The following is a 16,953-nucleotide window of genomic DNA, read 5'->3' on the forward strand; positions in this document are numbered from 1 at the left end:
TATAAAGTTTGTATTTTTGGGACAGAAGTAGCATTATTTGTAACCCACCCTATTCTAGAAAAGATTTGAAGCAACTCATAAAAAATAGGTATAATGGTATAAAATAAGGGGCAATATGATTGAGAATGTGAGTGCAGAGTGAGGTTGGTATGTATGGACAAGTGCAGCAGGAGACTGCCTGGATCCTTGTAAATTTGCGTTTGAATCTCTTAGTGGCCAAAGCAAAGGGGAAGGTGGTATCACTTGTGTCCACAGGCTATAGTTCAGGCCTTTGAACTGTTCGGAATCTTACAGAAAATCTTTCCTGTGGCTTCTTCAAATGGGAGTATTGTGATATGGTGTTAATAAAATTACCTTTTTTTCAGGGCTTTTCATTTTATATGTACTCTTAACATATAGAATACTTTTTAAATCTAGGTACTGACAAGTTTGGCTTTGGCTTTGGTGGAACAGGAAAGAAATCCCATAATAAACAATTTGATAATTACGGAGAGGTAAGCTATTATATTAATACTTTAAATGTAGCATTAGGGAGTTTTCCTTGTGTACTACTTGGTCACTCAAGGCATGACTGTGGATATTGAAATATTCTAAAGACTAGGGAATTATTCTGATTATATTCCACAGAAAGTTCAGATCTGGGCCTCAGTGAATAAATGTTACAAAAACTAGAAAAATACGTAGTGGTAATTTTTCTTTCTTGCCTTTTATTAGCCCCTCCAAAGCATATTACTTTGTTTTCTCTTTTTCTCCCATTTTCATTTTGGTTTTGATTTTTAATAGGTTATACTGTTTTTTGTTGTTGTTGTTTTAACTGATAAATCTGAATGTAGTTCTGGTGTGCCTAAATATATAAAAATGCAGATGAAATTAAATATCATCTTGTGGGGGTGGTAGGGTTCAAAGGGTTCAAAGGGACCTCATAAAAATATATATATTTTTAATGTAATATTATTACAAAGTCAAAAAAAATAAATATCATCTTGATTCTAAAAAGCTTAACACACTTCTATTATTTATGATATCCTATAATAGGCAGTTTAACACCTAACCTGCATTATAGCTGCAAGGAATTACTTTGAAAAATTAAGACCTGCTTTTTGATGGAGCTGTGTTTGAAATTTTAACTTCAGGATTTTGCCTCTTTAAACAGCTGTTGATTTTCTCCTTTTCTAGGAATTCACTATGCATGACACCATTGGTTGTTATCTAGATATAGATAAAGGGCATGTCAAGTTCTCCAAAAATGGTAAGTTTTCTATAGAGCTTACATGATATCCTGCATTTGTGAATTTTTAGAATCCCTCCCCGCCACCTTCAGTTCTCTCTCCTGCTCTCCCTGCCTTTCTTTTGAACAAATATTTATTGAGCATTTGCTATGTGCCAGATACCCTTGTAGGTGCTGGAGATACAGTAGAAAATGAAGTAGACAAACATCTGTACTTCTCTGGGGCTGACATATAGTTTGGGGGACAGGCAGTACAAAGTTAGGTGTTAACATGTGCTGTGGAGGGCAGTATTAAACACTTTAGTGGGGAAAGGTAGCAGCAGTCTGGGACTTTGCTATTTATACAAGGTGGTCAGAGAAAGCTTCTCTGATTAGGTTACCTTTGAGTGGAAATCTGAGTGAATTGGGTGGTGGGCCATGCAGATTTCTTTAAAGCACATTTCAGGCAGAGATTTCAATAAACGAAAGGCCCTGAGGTGGAAGCATGCTGCCGTAATTTCAGTAAGGTGGCCAGTGTGCCTGGAGGAAGAGGAGGTCAATGGGATGCTAAGGCTGACTCCAGGGCCTTGGAGGCCAGATTGCAAACTTTGGTCTTTGGCTGAGATGGGGAGCCATTAGGATTATGAGCAGAGGAGTGCCGTCATCTGACAAGCTCTAAGGCGGAGCATTCCGGCATCTGTGTTGAGAACAGACTGGGAGTTGGGTGGATGTTGGCAGTAGTCAGGGAGCCAGTTGGCAGCTAAGAATTTGATTTTGGACATAGTGGTTTGAGTTACTTCTGTAACTAAGTGTTAATGAAGTAAAGACCTAAATGTGCAAGTCGGAAGTTGAGGGGAGAGGGCAGGGCTAGAGACAGAGCTTTAGGAGTCACCAGTTGCTGGTGATACTTAAAACTGTAGAATTGGATGAGCTCACCTGGGAATGAGAGTTGTTCTGAGGCCTGGTGCTCCTGTGGTTAGAAGTCAGCAAATCGAGGGGAATCCAGCAGAGGAAATGAGAGGGAAAGCCGCTGTGGTGAGAGGAAGCTCAGGAGAGAACGGGTCCTGTGGTCCAGGTGAGGGAAGTGCTTCGAGGAGCAGGGATGATCAGATGGTGACTAGTGCCGCCGATGGCTCTAGTCCTAAGTTGAGGACTGAAAACCACTCATTGGGTTTAGCAAGTAAAGACCACTGAGGAGCTTGACAGAGCTTTCTGGTGGAGTGAGGGGTGACAGTGGGGGAACCTGATTGGGAGACCGTTCAACAGAAAGTGGGATGAGAGGAAGTGGATGCAGTGAAGATGGAAAACTCAGGGAGTTACACCTCAAAAGGGAGACTAATGGAGCAGAAGCGGAGGATGTGAGTTCAAGGGAGGTTTATCTGTTTTACTATGAGAGCTGCTATTGTAGTATGTTTATGTGGTAGCAAGTAATCCAGTAGGTAGGGAATGATGACAAACACAGAGGGAGCAGATGTGGCTCAGGCTGTTGAGCGCCTGCTTCCCACATGGGAGGTCCCGGGTTTGGTCCCTGGTGCCTCCTAAAAAACCAAAAAAACAAAAAAGCAAGCCAATGAAAAAACTAACTCAGTGGAGCCAGCGTGGCTCAGTGGTTGAGCGCTGGCTTCCCACAGAAGAGGTCCTGGCTTCAAGCCCCAGCCCAGTACCTGGAAAAATAAAAATAGAAGGGATAAGGGCCCAGTTTCAGGAGTGTAGTAAAAACAGTGAAGTGGCCTTCGGTAGGAGGCAGCATAGTTTACTCATGGTAGCAGGAGGGGAACCTCGAATGCAGTAGCTGGTCATGGTGGGGTGGATGTAGAAGTTCTTTTCTGATTTTTTTTTTTTTTTTAAATTTTATTTATTCGTTTTAAAAAAAATATTACATTAAAAAAAATATGCGGTCCCCATTCACCTTTCTGATTGTTTTGATTCTCTCTCTCTCTAAAAAAAGGAAAAGACCTTGGTTTGGCATTTGAAATACCCCAACATATGAAGAATCAAGCTCTCTTTCCTGCCTGTGTTTTGAAGGTAATTAAAATCTAGTTTGAGAGGGGAGGGTGGCTGCAGATTGTCCCCAGCCACATGGCACTTGACGCCCTGATGAGCTTCTGCGATTGAGAAAATACGTGGGTGCTGTGCTGAGAGCAACGGTTGCATGAGTCCCTCCTAGACCTCACTGCATGCGGCTCTTCTTTTGGCTGCTGCTGCTTGTATTCTCTAATAAAATGTTAATGTGCTCTGATGGCATACAGTACCTGTTCTATCTGGTTCCCTCATCACATGGTACAGAGCGCATGTGGCCTGGTGACCAGGCACAGCCTGGTGCTGCCTGCCAAGAACTGGAAATGCCCAAGGCCTGGGCGCTGGGACTGACCTGATGCCAGGGGCTCTTCTTTGGCCCTGCCTGGTTGGGGACATTCCACATACGGGCTTGGCTCGGTGCCTCCATGAACCAGCCTGTTATCCATCAGGCTGAGCCAGAACTCACACCTCCTTTCTCTCTAGCTGAAACCTGCAGAGCTGGAGGTGGAGCTGGTGCAGTGGTGGTCTTGGCTGGGACCTCTTAACTGATGGCTGGGACAGCTTTATGGAACCCTTTCCATGGTCACAGATGGCTAATGACTGTCCTTGAGTTTGGATCCCATCTGTTTGGAATAGCTTTCTCAAGGACCAGGCACAGCTGGAATTGTCCTTACTAAATGTTCCTGAGGAGGAAAGAAAACCAATCTAGTTTGAAAAATTTTGCATTATTTTAAGCTACTTTGATCTATTTTGTTTTGTATTGGTTAGTTTGCTTTTTGTCTGTTATTGGAGATAAGAATTTAAGTTTTCTCCTTTATTCAATGCTAGAATGCTGAACTAAAATTTAACTTCGGGGAAGAAGAATTTAAGTTCCCACCAAAAGATGGTTTTGTTGCTCTTTCCAAAGCACCGGATAGTAGTGTCGTCAAATCGCAGCACTCAGGTATTGCAGCTGAGAGGATGAGTTCTAGAATGGGGCATTGGTGAAAACTCCCAGTAAGACTTCTTTTAGAGTATTAGTTTATCTAATTTATCTCCGTATCTCCCCCCTCCCCCCATCGTTGCTGGTTTAGTCACCCAACTTTAACACATCAGTGAAACTCATTTTCAAAATCTAATTCATAAACTCTTAAGTATTTGGTTTCAAATCCTGATCAAGATGGTGATGATACCTAATATTTATAAAAAGCAGCTTATTAAGTCCCATGGCACTGTACTAAGTGCTGTACATTATTGCACTTAATCTCCCCATATTTTAGACAGGGACCCTGAGAAGGAGGGACTTTTAAGTAATTTGCCCACAGTCACCGAGTGTACGTGGTAGAAATGAATTAAGATCCAGGCAGTCCAATTTGAAAGCTCATATTCTCACAGCTTGTACTGCCTAGTATATGTCAGTTATGTAAAGTAAGTACGTTTTGTAGTTTGTTTACTTTATTACAAAGCAAGTGGATAATTTTTACAGGCACATAGGTCAATTTGCAATTATTTCAAGTAGATTTAATTTAAAGAGGCTTGGGTTAATTTTAAGAATCTTAGCTCTATTTCAAATTTCTTGTCCCTCATACTTGTTGAAAATTATTACTTAAATATTTGGTTTTGGAATATTTGCACTCAAGTTTTAGAAGAGTGTTTTGAGGTATGATTTGAATGTTTTCTTCTCTTAAGGTAATGCACAGGTGGCACAAACAAAGTTTCTCCCCAATGCTCCAAAAGCGCTCATTGTTGAACCTTCACGAGAGTTAGCTGAACAAACTTTGAATAACGTGAAGCAGTTTAAGAAATATGTCGATAATCCTAAATTAAGGTAAAGTTTCCTTTTGTGCTTGAATGCCTGTTGTCTTAGGTATGAGGTGTTTTGGAAGGAGTAAGATAAAAAAAAGTGGTAGAAATTCAGTGAGTGTACACACATGGACTTGTGAGTGTGTGAATATAGTCAACTTTGATATACAGTAACAGTTTGTACATAAAACTAGTTTATTTGGTGGTGTCTGATTTTTTTTTTAAAGCAAATTTTGTCCTCTGTTTCTTGTACAGAGTCATGTTTTGCAAAATGGTGTCTGAGTGAAAATTAAGTTTTTAAAGGAAACTTTCAGTGTTCAATGCATTTCATCAGCTTCTGCACATAGAAAATATATGGCTCTATTTCTAGCTCGTTGGTAAACTTAGCAAGGCTGACTCTAGACTGCCTCATGGTGATGCTTTCCTTCCACTTGGCCTTCAGACTGGTCACTATTGAGGTATAGGGCTTTCTGCCATGGAGACCCCAAATGTTAAGTCATCCTGTGAACTTCTTGCTCAGTAGCAATACCTTCTAATTTAAAGATCATGCCGTATAAGAGAACTACTGTTAGTTGATGTGAACATTTAATTTTTGCTAATTTTTCTCAAAATATTTTTTATTGAAACCATTCATAAAATTCTCCATTTACAAGTACAATTCAGTGGTTTTTAGTACATTCACAATGTTGTACAACCATCACCACTATCTAATTCCAGAAGGTTTGAATTTTTGATATCACTGAAGGCCCATCTTCTTAGTGTTGAATTTATAAGTTGAATAAATGTATTCAGGGATAATACATTTTTTGGTAAAATAACTTCTCATTTGTTTTGAGGATTCATGTGTGTCACTCATTTAACATATATTTGAATTCCTACTAGATGTGAAGTCCTGTAGGCACCTGGGATATAACAATGAGGTGAAATGGTTTGCTTTCCTAGAATTTAGTGCAGCAGTGGGTATAGTATGAAGGAGAGAGACAGCATAACCAGGGCATCTGCTTAGTGTGAGAGACTCAGAAATCTTCAAAATGTGAAATGCTAATAGGAATTGATTTTTGTTGTTGTTGTTTTTTTTGCTGTATTTATGTGTGAAAATTAACATGTCTCGAACTGGAAGGGAAAAGAAATAATAAAATCAATTTATTTATTAGGGTAAACTTGTGGGTTACTCACTCTGCATTCAGTACAGATGAACCTTTTCCTTCTTGTAAACCCAGCTCAGGTCCTGATCTCTTGCAACGCTAAGCTAGTGTCCTAGCCCAGGCTTCTCTCCCGCCTCTGACACCACCGTGCATGCCACTCCTGAAGGCTTGACACTGTCCTGTGCTCTTACTCCTCTTTAAGATACACATCGTTGGAATATTTCTAACTCATTTCACACTCGTCAAGCATAGGCTGTTCTTTAAGATTCCTGAGTCCTGCAGTGAGATGTCAGGTATATGTGCATATATCTTCTGCTAAATTTATAGGGATGAGCAGTACCTGAGTGGCAAGGTAGGCAAGAGTAAAGTATTATGGGAGAAAATATGATAGATTTAGGACAATGATTTTCAAACTTAGAAACTTGGATTTTCCTTAAAAATACAAATTTATTGTTTCCTTACCCTAGACATACCTAGTGAGAATTTCCAGGGAATAGGATTTAGGACCTGATTTTGCTTGTTAAAGGAGGAAAAGAAGCTGCTCTAGGTGGTTCTTATGTGGCCCATTGGATCTGATGCTGCTGGATTTAGGACATCTAATGGTTCTAGGATGGTAGGTGGTTGGGCATACGCCAAGATAATGGACTATCATAACTAAAAAGCTTTTTATTTTAGTTTTACTGTTGCTTAAGACTGTTGGCAACCACAAAATCTATCTTTAATCAGAGTCACTATGAGACTCGAAGGGGTAGTGTTCAACATGTCTGTTAGGTCTAGTTGTTTGGAATCAGTAAGGAAGGCTTGTACTTCCTTGTTGAGCTTCTGCCTAGTTCTATTCATTACTGAGAATGGTTTTTTAAAGTCTCCTACTACTAATGTAGATCCCTCAGTTTCTCCCTTGAAATCTGTCAATATTTGCTTCATATGTTTTGGGGCTCTGCTGTTAGGTGCATATATATAAAAATTGTTACATCTTCCTTTCATAAATATATAATGACCATATTGGTCCCATGTAACTGCTTTGATTTATAGTCTATTTTATCCAATATTAGTATAGCCACCTCAGCTTCTGTTTTAGTTTGCTAAAGGCTGCCAATACAAAAATACTAGAAATGGGTTGGTTTGTATAATGGGAATTTATTAGGGTAAAATCTTAAAATTCCAAAGCTGTAAAAAATGTCCAAATTAAGGCATCATCAGAGATAGCTCACCAAAGGTCAGCTGCTGGCAGATTTTGGATTCCTGCCAGGTGGCACGGCAAAATGATGGCTGGTCTCTGTGTGCTTCCTCCAGGCACACTCTGTCCCCAAGCACAGCTCTGGGTGATGAGGCTCTTCTCTTCAACTTCAGGCTGCCCTGCTGATTCCAGCTTCAGCCTCTCTGCCTCGGGGTTTGTCTTTCTACAGTTGTAGGTGACTCTGGAGTCCTCTCAGATGGCAGGGCAATATGGTGGCTCTCTTTCCCTGTTTATATAAGACTCCAGTAAAAGGATTAGGGCCTAACCTGTGTCCTACAGTCTAGTCAAGGGCCTTAACTGAAGTGATGTAATCAAAAGTGATCTAATCGAAAGAGCCCCTATTTGAATCTAACCAAAAAGCGCTACATACAGTATGCTTACATACGCAGGAATGGGTTAGCTCAAGAACATAACTTTCTGGGGTCCACAAAAGACTCAAACCAGGACAGTTCGTTCCCTTTTGGTTACTATTTCCATCATACATATTTTTTCTATCCTTTCACCTGCAACCTACTCATATCTTTGAATATAAAGGTGAATCTCTTGCAGGCAGTATACATTTGGATCATGTGTCTTTTTAAACGATTCTGCAAGTCTCTGCCTTTTAATTGGAGAAGTTTAATCCATTTACTTTTAAAGTTACTACTGATAATGCAGGGCTTCCTTCTGCCATTTTGCTGTTTAGGTTTTATAAGTCTTAAACCTTTTTTGACCCTCAATTTTTCTGTCAGTGCCTACTTTTATTAATATATTTATTTGATTTTTTTGGTTGTACCATATTGAGTGCCTTTGCATTTCTATCTGATATATTTTTCATCTGTTTTCTTAATGGTTACCATGGGTCAAAATTTAACATCCTAAATAGATGAGTCATATTTAGTTTGATATCAACATTGTAATATGCATGTGTACTTTTCCTATAGCCCAGTCTCTCACCATTTCTTTTGTAGTTCTTTCCATTTATATCTTTATACATTATATGACTAAAAACATAGATTTATCATTACTTTTTATGCACCTATAGGAGATAAGTAGTAGAGTTAGATACCAAACAGTACACTAAAATAACACTTGCATTTGTAATTACCCAAACAGTTACCTTTACCACAGGACTTTCTTCATGCTGGTTTGAGCTCCTGTCTGGTGTCCTTTCCTTTCAGTCTGACAGACTCCTTTTAGCCTTGCTTGTAGGGCAGGCCTAGTGGTGACGAACTCCCTCAGCTTTTTTTTTTTTTTTTTTAAATCTTTTATTTATTTATTTATTTTTAATTACATTATGAAAAATATCCTCAGCTTTTGTTTATCTGGGAATCTTGCCCGCAGTTTTGAAAGAAAATCTTGTTGGATATAAAATTCTTGGCTGGCCATTTTTTTTTCTTTAACTTTCAATCCATTGTCTTTTGCCTCCATGATTTCTGATGAGAAATTGAAACTCCTGTGTATATAACACATTACTTTTCTCTTACTGCTTTCAGAATGCTCTCTTTGTCCTGTGCATTTGGTAGTGTAATCAATATTTGGTGGGGTATATTTTTTCTTCATGTTTATCCTGTTTGGTGTTCTCTGAGCTTATTTGATGTACATTTTTGGGTCTTTTGCTGAGAGTGGGAAGTTCTCTGTTATTTCTTTGAATATTCCTTCTGCCTCTTTCTTCTCTTTCTGATCCCAAAATGCTTATATCAGTGCACTTTATGGTGTCCCAGAAGTGTTTTAAACTGTTTTCTCTTTTAGTATTTCTTTTTTCTTTCTGCTCCTCAGCCTGACTCATTTCAAGTGTCTTGTCTTCAAGTTCACTGATTGTTTCTTCTGCCAGCTCCAGTCTGCTCTTGAAACCTTCTTGGGCATTTTTCATTTCAGTTTTTAAGATCATTTTTTTAAGGCTTTGTTTGTCCTCATTCTCATTGTCTTTGTTGGTGTTTTCTGGATTTTTATTCTCTTCCTTTGCATGGGCCATCATTTCCAGTTTCTTTGTCTTCTACTCTTGTTGCACACTGTGCATTTTTTAATTAAAGATTTTATTTTGTTTATTTCTCCCCTCCCCCTCATTGTTTCCATTTGCTGTCTACTCTCTGTGTTCGTATTCTTTTTTAGGAAGCACCAGGAACTGACCCAGGACTTCCCATGTGGGAGGGAGGCACCCAATTGCTTGAGCCACCTCTGCTCCCTGCTTTTTGTGTCTCCTCATTGCATCAGCTTGCAGTGGCAGCCTGTTGCATCATCTCTCTGTCTTGCTTGTCTTCTTTTCGAGGCACTGGGAACTGAACCTAGGACCTCCCATGTGGTTGATGGGTGCCCAACTGCTTTAGCCACATCTGCTTCCCATAATACTTTAAAATAATAACTCTGGGCTTTATTCCTTGAGGTGTCTGTTTCTTGGTTTTGTATGCAGTGGTGATAAAACAGATTTTCTTGAGCTTCAGGCCTCCTACCAGGAAGGTCTGCTCAAGGTGACTGCAGTGTGCAGGGTTTCCCTTCTCTCTCTGGCCTCTGTCGTGTCCTCAGCTTTGGCTTGTTAGTTGTTTGGGAGTTCCCCTGTTTACAGAAGTTTTCCAGGAGACAGACCTCCCTGTCCCTGGTGCTTGATGCCAGCAGGCAGGCCTTCGTCCCACACCACCTCAGTGCACTTTTACATGCCTTGTATTGTCTCAAGCTGCTTTTGCCTGGAAGGCAAATCTAGGAGGAGGGGCACCCCCAAGAGGACATTCCCAAGTGGACAGGGAACCCACAGGTGGGGAGGGGGTGAGTGCAGACCAAGGGGATCAGGAAGGGCACCCAGAGTTTCTCCAATGACTCTCCAGAGCTGGGCTGTCCTGGCCTGCCTGGCAAGTACAGTCTGCAGCTAACAGTCCTCAGAGCCCCAAGGAGGTGAGGCTCTTTAAATCTCCCCTGCCTTCGCCCCGTCTGCCACCCCTTTGTACAGAGTGGGCTGAAACAGTGGCCACTGTTGCTTTTGTCCTGCTTTTGTCCGTGTGGGTTCAAACATAGTTCCCCTCCGAGCCAGGCCCCCACAGATCTGAATTTGCTAATCAAAAGCCATGATCAGCCATGCCTACCCCTGTTGTTGGAGAAGAGGATTTTTATGTCCCTTTCTGACACCAGCAAGCTCATGGGACTGGACCTCAAGGTGGTCACAGTATAAGTTGGGGGTGGGCACCAATAGCTGCCACAGAGAGAGCAATTTATTGTTCTTTAATGTAATTTATCAGCTTCTTCCCACTCTTCTCTGGATGCTTTAGAGTTTTCTGGCCTCTGGATTTTCCAAATAGTTTGTTTGAGACAGTTCCTGTCTTATTAATAGTTTTGGTCCGAGAACTGAGTCCTGGAGCTCCCTACTCTGCCATCTTCCCACAGTCCTCTCCTACTTTGTTTCTTTTTATTACTGAGAAATATTACATTGTATGTATATACTACATTTTGTTCATCTGTTTATCAGTTGAAGGACATTTGAGATGACTCTATCTTTTGGCTTTTATACTGTGAATATCTGCATGTAGGCTTAGGCCTGAATATGTTTTCATTTCTCTTGGCTGTGTACCAGGAGTGGAATTGCTGGGTCATATTGCAGTTTAATGTTTTGAGGTACTGCTACATGGTTTTCCACAATAGCTGAACCATTCACATTTTCACCACGATGTAGAAGGATACCAGTTCCTCCACATTCTTGCCAACATTTGTGTTTTCAGGTGTTCTGGATTATAGCCATCGTGGTGCTGTGAAGTGGCATCCTCATTGTGATTTAGATTTGTGTTTCCCAGTAGCTAGTGATACCGTCTTTCCATGCGCTTATTGGCCATTTTGTTTCTTTGGAGAAATGTCTGTTCGAGTCCTTGGCCCATTTTTCAACCAGGTTATTTTCTTTTTATTGTTGAGTTGTAAGAATATTTATTCTGGATAGGTCCCTTACTAGATAGATTCATGACTCATGAATATTTTCTCCCATTCTCTGGCTTTTTTCTTTCCCTCCGTCTCTCCTTCTCTCTGTCTCGCTCTCTTTCTTGTTCTTCTCTCTCGCTTTCTCTCTCTCTTTCTCTAAAGTAAGACCTGTTTTTTGAGTTCCATTAAATATTTTGTCTTCTCATTTCCTTGATGGTATCCTTTGTAGCGCAAGTTATTTTTATTTTTTAATTTTTAAAGGAGGTTCCAGGGGTTGAACATGGGGCCTTTACATGGGAAGCAGGCACTCAACCGGTGAGCTGCAGCTGCTTCCCTGAAGCACAAATGTCTTTTCTTTAAAAAATTTTTTTAAGGTTTATTTTATTTATTTCTTTCTCCCTAGCCCCTCATTCTTTGCACTTGCTATGTCTGTTCATCTTCTTTGTTTCTATAGGCGGTCCTGGCAGCTCTGAAGTGGAAGGGAAGTGCCTAATCACTTAAGCTACTTCTGTTCCTTGCTTTGTTGTTCCTCTGGTTATATTTTTCCTCTTTCATCTCTTGTTGCATCATCTTGTCATGTCAGCTTGCCACGCCTGCGCTTTTATTGGCTTGCTGTCCTGCTCGTCCTTTTTAGGAGGCACCAGGAACCTCTGCTCCCTGCTTTGTTTGTGTCTCTCTTTGTTTTTCTTCTTGTGTCTCTTATTGAGTCATCTTGTGTCAGCTTGCTGTGCCTGCCTATCATGTAGGAGGCACCAGGAACCAAACCACGTACCTCCCATGTGGTCGTCAGGAGCCCAGTCACTTGAGCCACATCTGCTTCCCCATAGTATCCTCTTAGGAACTCACTTATTTCTGTGGGGTCAGTGGTAATGTCCCCTCTCTCATTTCTTTTTTTTTTTTAAAGATTTATTTTTATTTATTTCTCTCCCCTCTCCCCCCTGCCCCCAGTTGTCTATTCTCTGTGTCCATTTGCTGTGTGTTCTTCTGTGTCCATTTCTATTGTCAGCGGCACTGGGATCTGTGTCTCTTTTTGTCTTGCTGTGTCAGCTCTCTGTGTGTGCGGCCACCACTCCTGGGCAGGCTGCACTTTCGCCCTGGGCGGCTCTCCTTACGGGGCACACTCCTTATGCGTGGGGCTCCCCTACATGGGGGACACCTCTGTGTGGCATGGCATTCCTTGCATGCATCAGCACTGCATGTGGGCCAGCTCCACATGGGTCAAGGAGCCCTGTGTTTGAACTGTGGACTTTCCTTGTGGTAGGCAGATGTTCTGTCCGTTGAGCCAAGTCCACTTCCTTCTCATTTCTGATTTTATTTATTTGTGTCTTCTCTCTTTTTTCCTTTGTCAGTTTAGCTAAGGTTTGTTGCTTTTGTTGATCTTCTTAAAGAACCAACTTTTTTTGTTGTTGATTCTTGCTATTGGTTTTTTTTTTTGTTTTTGGCTCTTGATTTCGTTGTACTCTGATCTTTAGTATTTTTTTCCTTTGGCTTGATTTGGGATTAGTTTGCTGTTGTTTTTCTAGTTTTTCCAGGTGTGCAGTTAGATCATCAATTTTAGCTCTTCTTTTTTAATATAAACTTCGAGGGCTATAAATTTCCCTCCCAGCACTTTCTGGTGTCCTATAGGTTTTGATATGTTGTGTTTTCATTTTCATTCTTCTCAAGATATATGCTGAATTCTCTTGCAATTTCTTTGACCCACTGATTGTTTAAAAATGTGTTGTTTAATCTCCATATTCTTATGAATTTTCCTGTTTTCTGTCCATTATTGATTTCCACCTTCATTCTATTTTGATCAGAGAAAGTGTTTTGTATAATTTCAGTTTTTTAAATTATTGAGACTTGTTTTCTGATACAACATATGGTCTATTTTAGAGAAGAATCCATGAGCATCTGAAAAGAAAGTATATTTTGTTGCTGTGATGTGTAATGCTCTGTAGATGTCTGTTAGGTCTAGTTCATTTATCCTATTATTCAAGCTCTCTGTTTTCTCTATTCTGTCTCCAGATGTTCTGTGTAATACTGGAGTGGTCTATTTGAAGTCTCCTCTCATTTTAGAGACATCTATTTCTCCCCAGTTTTACCAGTATGTGCCTCATGTATCTTGGGGCACTGAGGTTAGGTGCATAAATATTTAGAATATTTATTTCTTCTTGCTGAGTTTCCCCTTTTATTACTATATAATGACCTTTTCATCTCTTATAATAGTTTTGCATTTAAGATCTATTTTGTCTGATGTTAGCTACTCCAGCTCTGTTTTGGTTACTATTTGCATGGAGTATCTTTTTCCAGCTTTTCACTTTTAACCTGATTGTGTCCTTAGGTCTGAGGTGGGTCTCTTCTAGACAACATAGAGAGGGCTCATTTTTTTTAATCCATTCTATTAGTCTGTGTCCTTTGGTTGGGATTTTCAAGACTTTAACATTCAATGTTATAGCTGTAGAGGCATTACTTACTTCATCCATTTTGACCTTTCGTTTTCTCTTGTCATTATCATAGTATAGTCTATTTTTTTTAACCCTTTCTAATAATCTTCATTCCTACACCTTCTCCAAGTCTCTCGCCCTTGTTGTTTTCCTTTTAGGCTGAAGCACTCCCTTTAGTTTCTCTTGTAATTTTGGTCTTTTGGTACCATATTCTGTCAGTTTCTGTTTGTAAAGACTTTGACCTTCCCTTTATTTTATTTTATTTTTTAATATCCCCCCCTTGTGGCTTTTTGTGGGCTGTCTGCTGTCTGTGTCTATTTGCTGTGCTTTCTTCTGTGTCTGTATTTATTTTATTTCCCCTTCCCCGTTGCGGCTTGCTTGCTGTCTGCTCTCTGTTCATTCGCTGTGTGCTCTTCTGTGTTTTTGCTTGTCTCCCTTTTTTGTTGTTGTTGGTGTCACCTTGCTGAGTCAGCTCTCTTTGGCACTTGCGGGCTGGGTGGTGCTCTGCGGCGCCTGTGGGCCGGGCAATTCTCTGCAGCATGCAGTTCTCAGCATGCAGTTCTCCACAGCGTGCGGGCGAGCCTGCCTTCACAAGGAGGCCTCGGGACCTGAACCCAGGGCCTCCTATATGGTAGACGGGAGCCCACCTGATTGAGCCACAGCTGCTTCCCCCCTTCATTTTTGAAGTACAGCTTTGTGGATACAGAATTCTTGGCTGGCAGTTTTTTCCTTTCAGTACCTTAAATACACCATACCACTTTCTTCTCTCCTCCATGGTTTCTGATGAGAGGTCAGTACTTAATCTTATTGAGTTTTCCTTGTATGTGATGCTTTGATTTTCTCTTGCTCTTTCAGAATCCTCCCTTTTATCTCTCATATTTGTCATTCTGAATAGTAGGTGTCTCAGGGTAGGTCTTTTTGTGTTTATTCTGTTTGGGGTGCATTGTCCTGGATATTAATATTTATGTCCTTCATAAAGTTAGGGAAATTTTCAGTTATTATTTCCTCAAATATTCTTTCTGCCCCTTTTCCCTTTTCTTTTCCTTCTGGGACACCAATAATGTGTACGTCTGCATTTTGCATTGTCATTCAATTCCCTGAGACGCTGTTCCATTTTTTCCATTGCTTCTCTTGTTCTCCTGTCTTTTCTAGTTCAGATGTTCTGTCTTCAAAATTACTAATTCCGTTTTTGAGCAATTCAGATCTGCTCCTATGTGCCTCTAATGTATTTTTTCATTTTTAAAAAATTTATTGAAATATATCACTCGTACATAAACATACATGAACATTAAGTGTATAGTAATAGTTGTGAACTTACAAAGCAGACATATATAACATCATACAGGGCTCTTGTAACTCACCTTACCACCAATACCTTTCATTGTTGTTAAACATTTTTAACTAATGATTCAAGAGCATTGTAAAATATTGCTACCAACCAAAGTATTTTCCCCCAACCCACCCTATTATTATTATCTTTATATCATTTATATATAAATATACATAAACAATAAATGTACAGTAAAAATTGTGGACTTACAAAGCAAACATGTATAACATCATACAGGGCTCCCCTACATCAACCCTTCACCAATACCTTGCATTGTCGTGAGACGTTTGTTACAAATTATGAAAGAATATTGTCAAAATCTACTACTAATCATAGTCCTTATCTTACATTTGGTATGTTTTTCCCCCATCCCACCCTATTATTATTTTTAAAATATATTTTTTATGACAGGCATTGTAAACTTATGAAATAATCATGCACATGTGGAGAATTCCCAAACAACACCTCCCCATCAACACACCACACTGTGGTGGAACATTTGTTACAGATAAGATAATATCATCTGATTGTTACCATGTCCATAGTGTACATTTGGCTCACATTTTCCATAATGCCTCATTATCAACACAGTACATCTTTGGCATAGATGCAAGAATATTATATTATTACTGCCAACTACAGTCCATAGGTCACTCCAGTTGTATTTTTCCCATGCTTCTCCACATTCCCACTACCCTGCAATAGTGATGCACAGCTGTTCTAGCTCACAAATGACACTCTTGCATCTGTACCATCAACCGCAATTCTCATCCACTTCTTGGTTTATCGTGCTATCCAGTTCCTAGGTTATTCTCTAGCATTCTGTCAATCGGTATTTACATAACTAGACTACTATTTTCACCTACCTCCCCCTTTATAAACTAGCTGTTAGTCACTATTTGTTACCATCCATTTTATACATTTCCATGCTTTTACAATAAGCTAATTAAAACTTCTGCATACATTTAACATCAGTAGTCCATCTCAGTCCTCCTCTTAACTGCTTTAATAATCCACCAGCTACCACCAGATTGTGAAGATATTTTCCTACATTTTCTTCTAGAAGCTTTATGGCTCTTGCTTTTCTATATAGACTTTTGTTCCATTTTTAATTGTTTTTTGGATAAGGTGTGAGATAGTGGTCCTCTTTCCTTCTTTCAGCTATGGATATCCAATTCTTTCAGCACCATTTGTTGAGCAGACTGTTCTGCCCAAGCTGTGTGGGTTTGACAGGCTAGTCAAAAATCACTTGACCATACATGTGAGGATCTGTTTCTGAACAATCAATTAGGTTCCATTGGTCTATGTGTCTGTCTTTATGCCACTACCATGCTGTTTTTACTACTGTTGCTAGGTAACATTTTAAGTCTGGAGATGAGGGTTTGCTTTTCCTTTTTATGATGTTTCTGACTATTTAGGACCCATTACCTTTCCAAATAAATTTGATGATTGTGTTTTCAATAAAAAAAAAAAATGCTATTTAGGCCTTTTGATTTATTTTAACATTGAGTTGCAGTTTTCTGAATACAAGTGCTTTATATCATTGGTTAGGTTTATTCCTGACTATTTGAATTTTATCTGTCATATATTATTTTCACCACTCTTTTGACACTTGTAGTTACTTTTCTTGATCTAATGTTCATTTCTAGACTCTCTTCCAGGCCTCTCTCTCCTGTCTTTTCTTTCCAGGTTCCAGCACACCCTTTAGTATTTCCTGAAATTCTGGTCTCTTGCTTAGAAATTCTCTCAGTTTCTGTTTATCTGTGAATATTCTAATATCGCCCTCATTTTTTAAAGAAAGTCTTGTTGGATATAAGATTCTTGGCTGGAAGTTTTTCTCTTGTAGTATCTTAAATATATCAGACCACTGTCTTCTTGCCTCCATGGTTTCTGGTGAGAAATCAGCACTTAATCTTATTGGATATCCCTTATAT

At 39.7% G+C, this 16,953-nt stretch overlaps 1 protein-coding gene across 1 annotated transcript in view; it reads left to right on the forward strand.

The window, feature by feature from the left end:
- Nucleotides 1-16,953, forward strand: part of DDX1 (DEAD-box helicase 1) — a 69,377-nt gene that overhangs the window by 14,829 nt on the left and 37,595 nt on the right. Inside the window, exons 9-13 of the mRNA XM_004475675.5 lie at nucleotides 418-494; nucleotides 1,177-1,249; nucleotides 3,156-3,232; nucleotides 4,055-4,169; nucleotides 4,895-5,033. Of these exons, the coding sequence (XP_004475732.2) occupies nucleotides 418-494; nucleotides 1,177-1,249; nucleotides 3,156-3,232; nucleotides 4,055-4,169; nucleotides 4,895-5,033 (481 nt within the window). The remainder of the gene's footprint in view (nucleotides 1-417; nucleotides 495-1,176; nucleotides 1,250-3,155; nucleotides 3,233-4,054; nucleotides 4,170-4,894; nucleotides 5,034-16,953) is intronic.

Source organism: Dasypus novemcinctus, chromosome 25, assembly GCF_030445035.2.
Source record: "Dasypus novemcinctus isolate mDasNov1 chromosome 25, mDasNov1.1.hap2, whole genome shotgun sequence".
Lineage (NCBI taxonomy): Eukaryota > Metazoa > Chordata > Mammalia > Cingulata > Dasypodidae > Dasypus > Dasypus novemcinctus.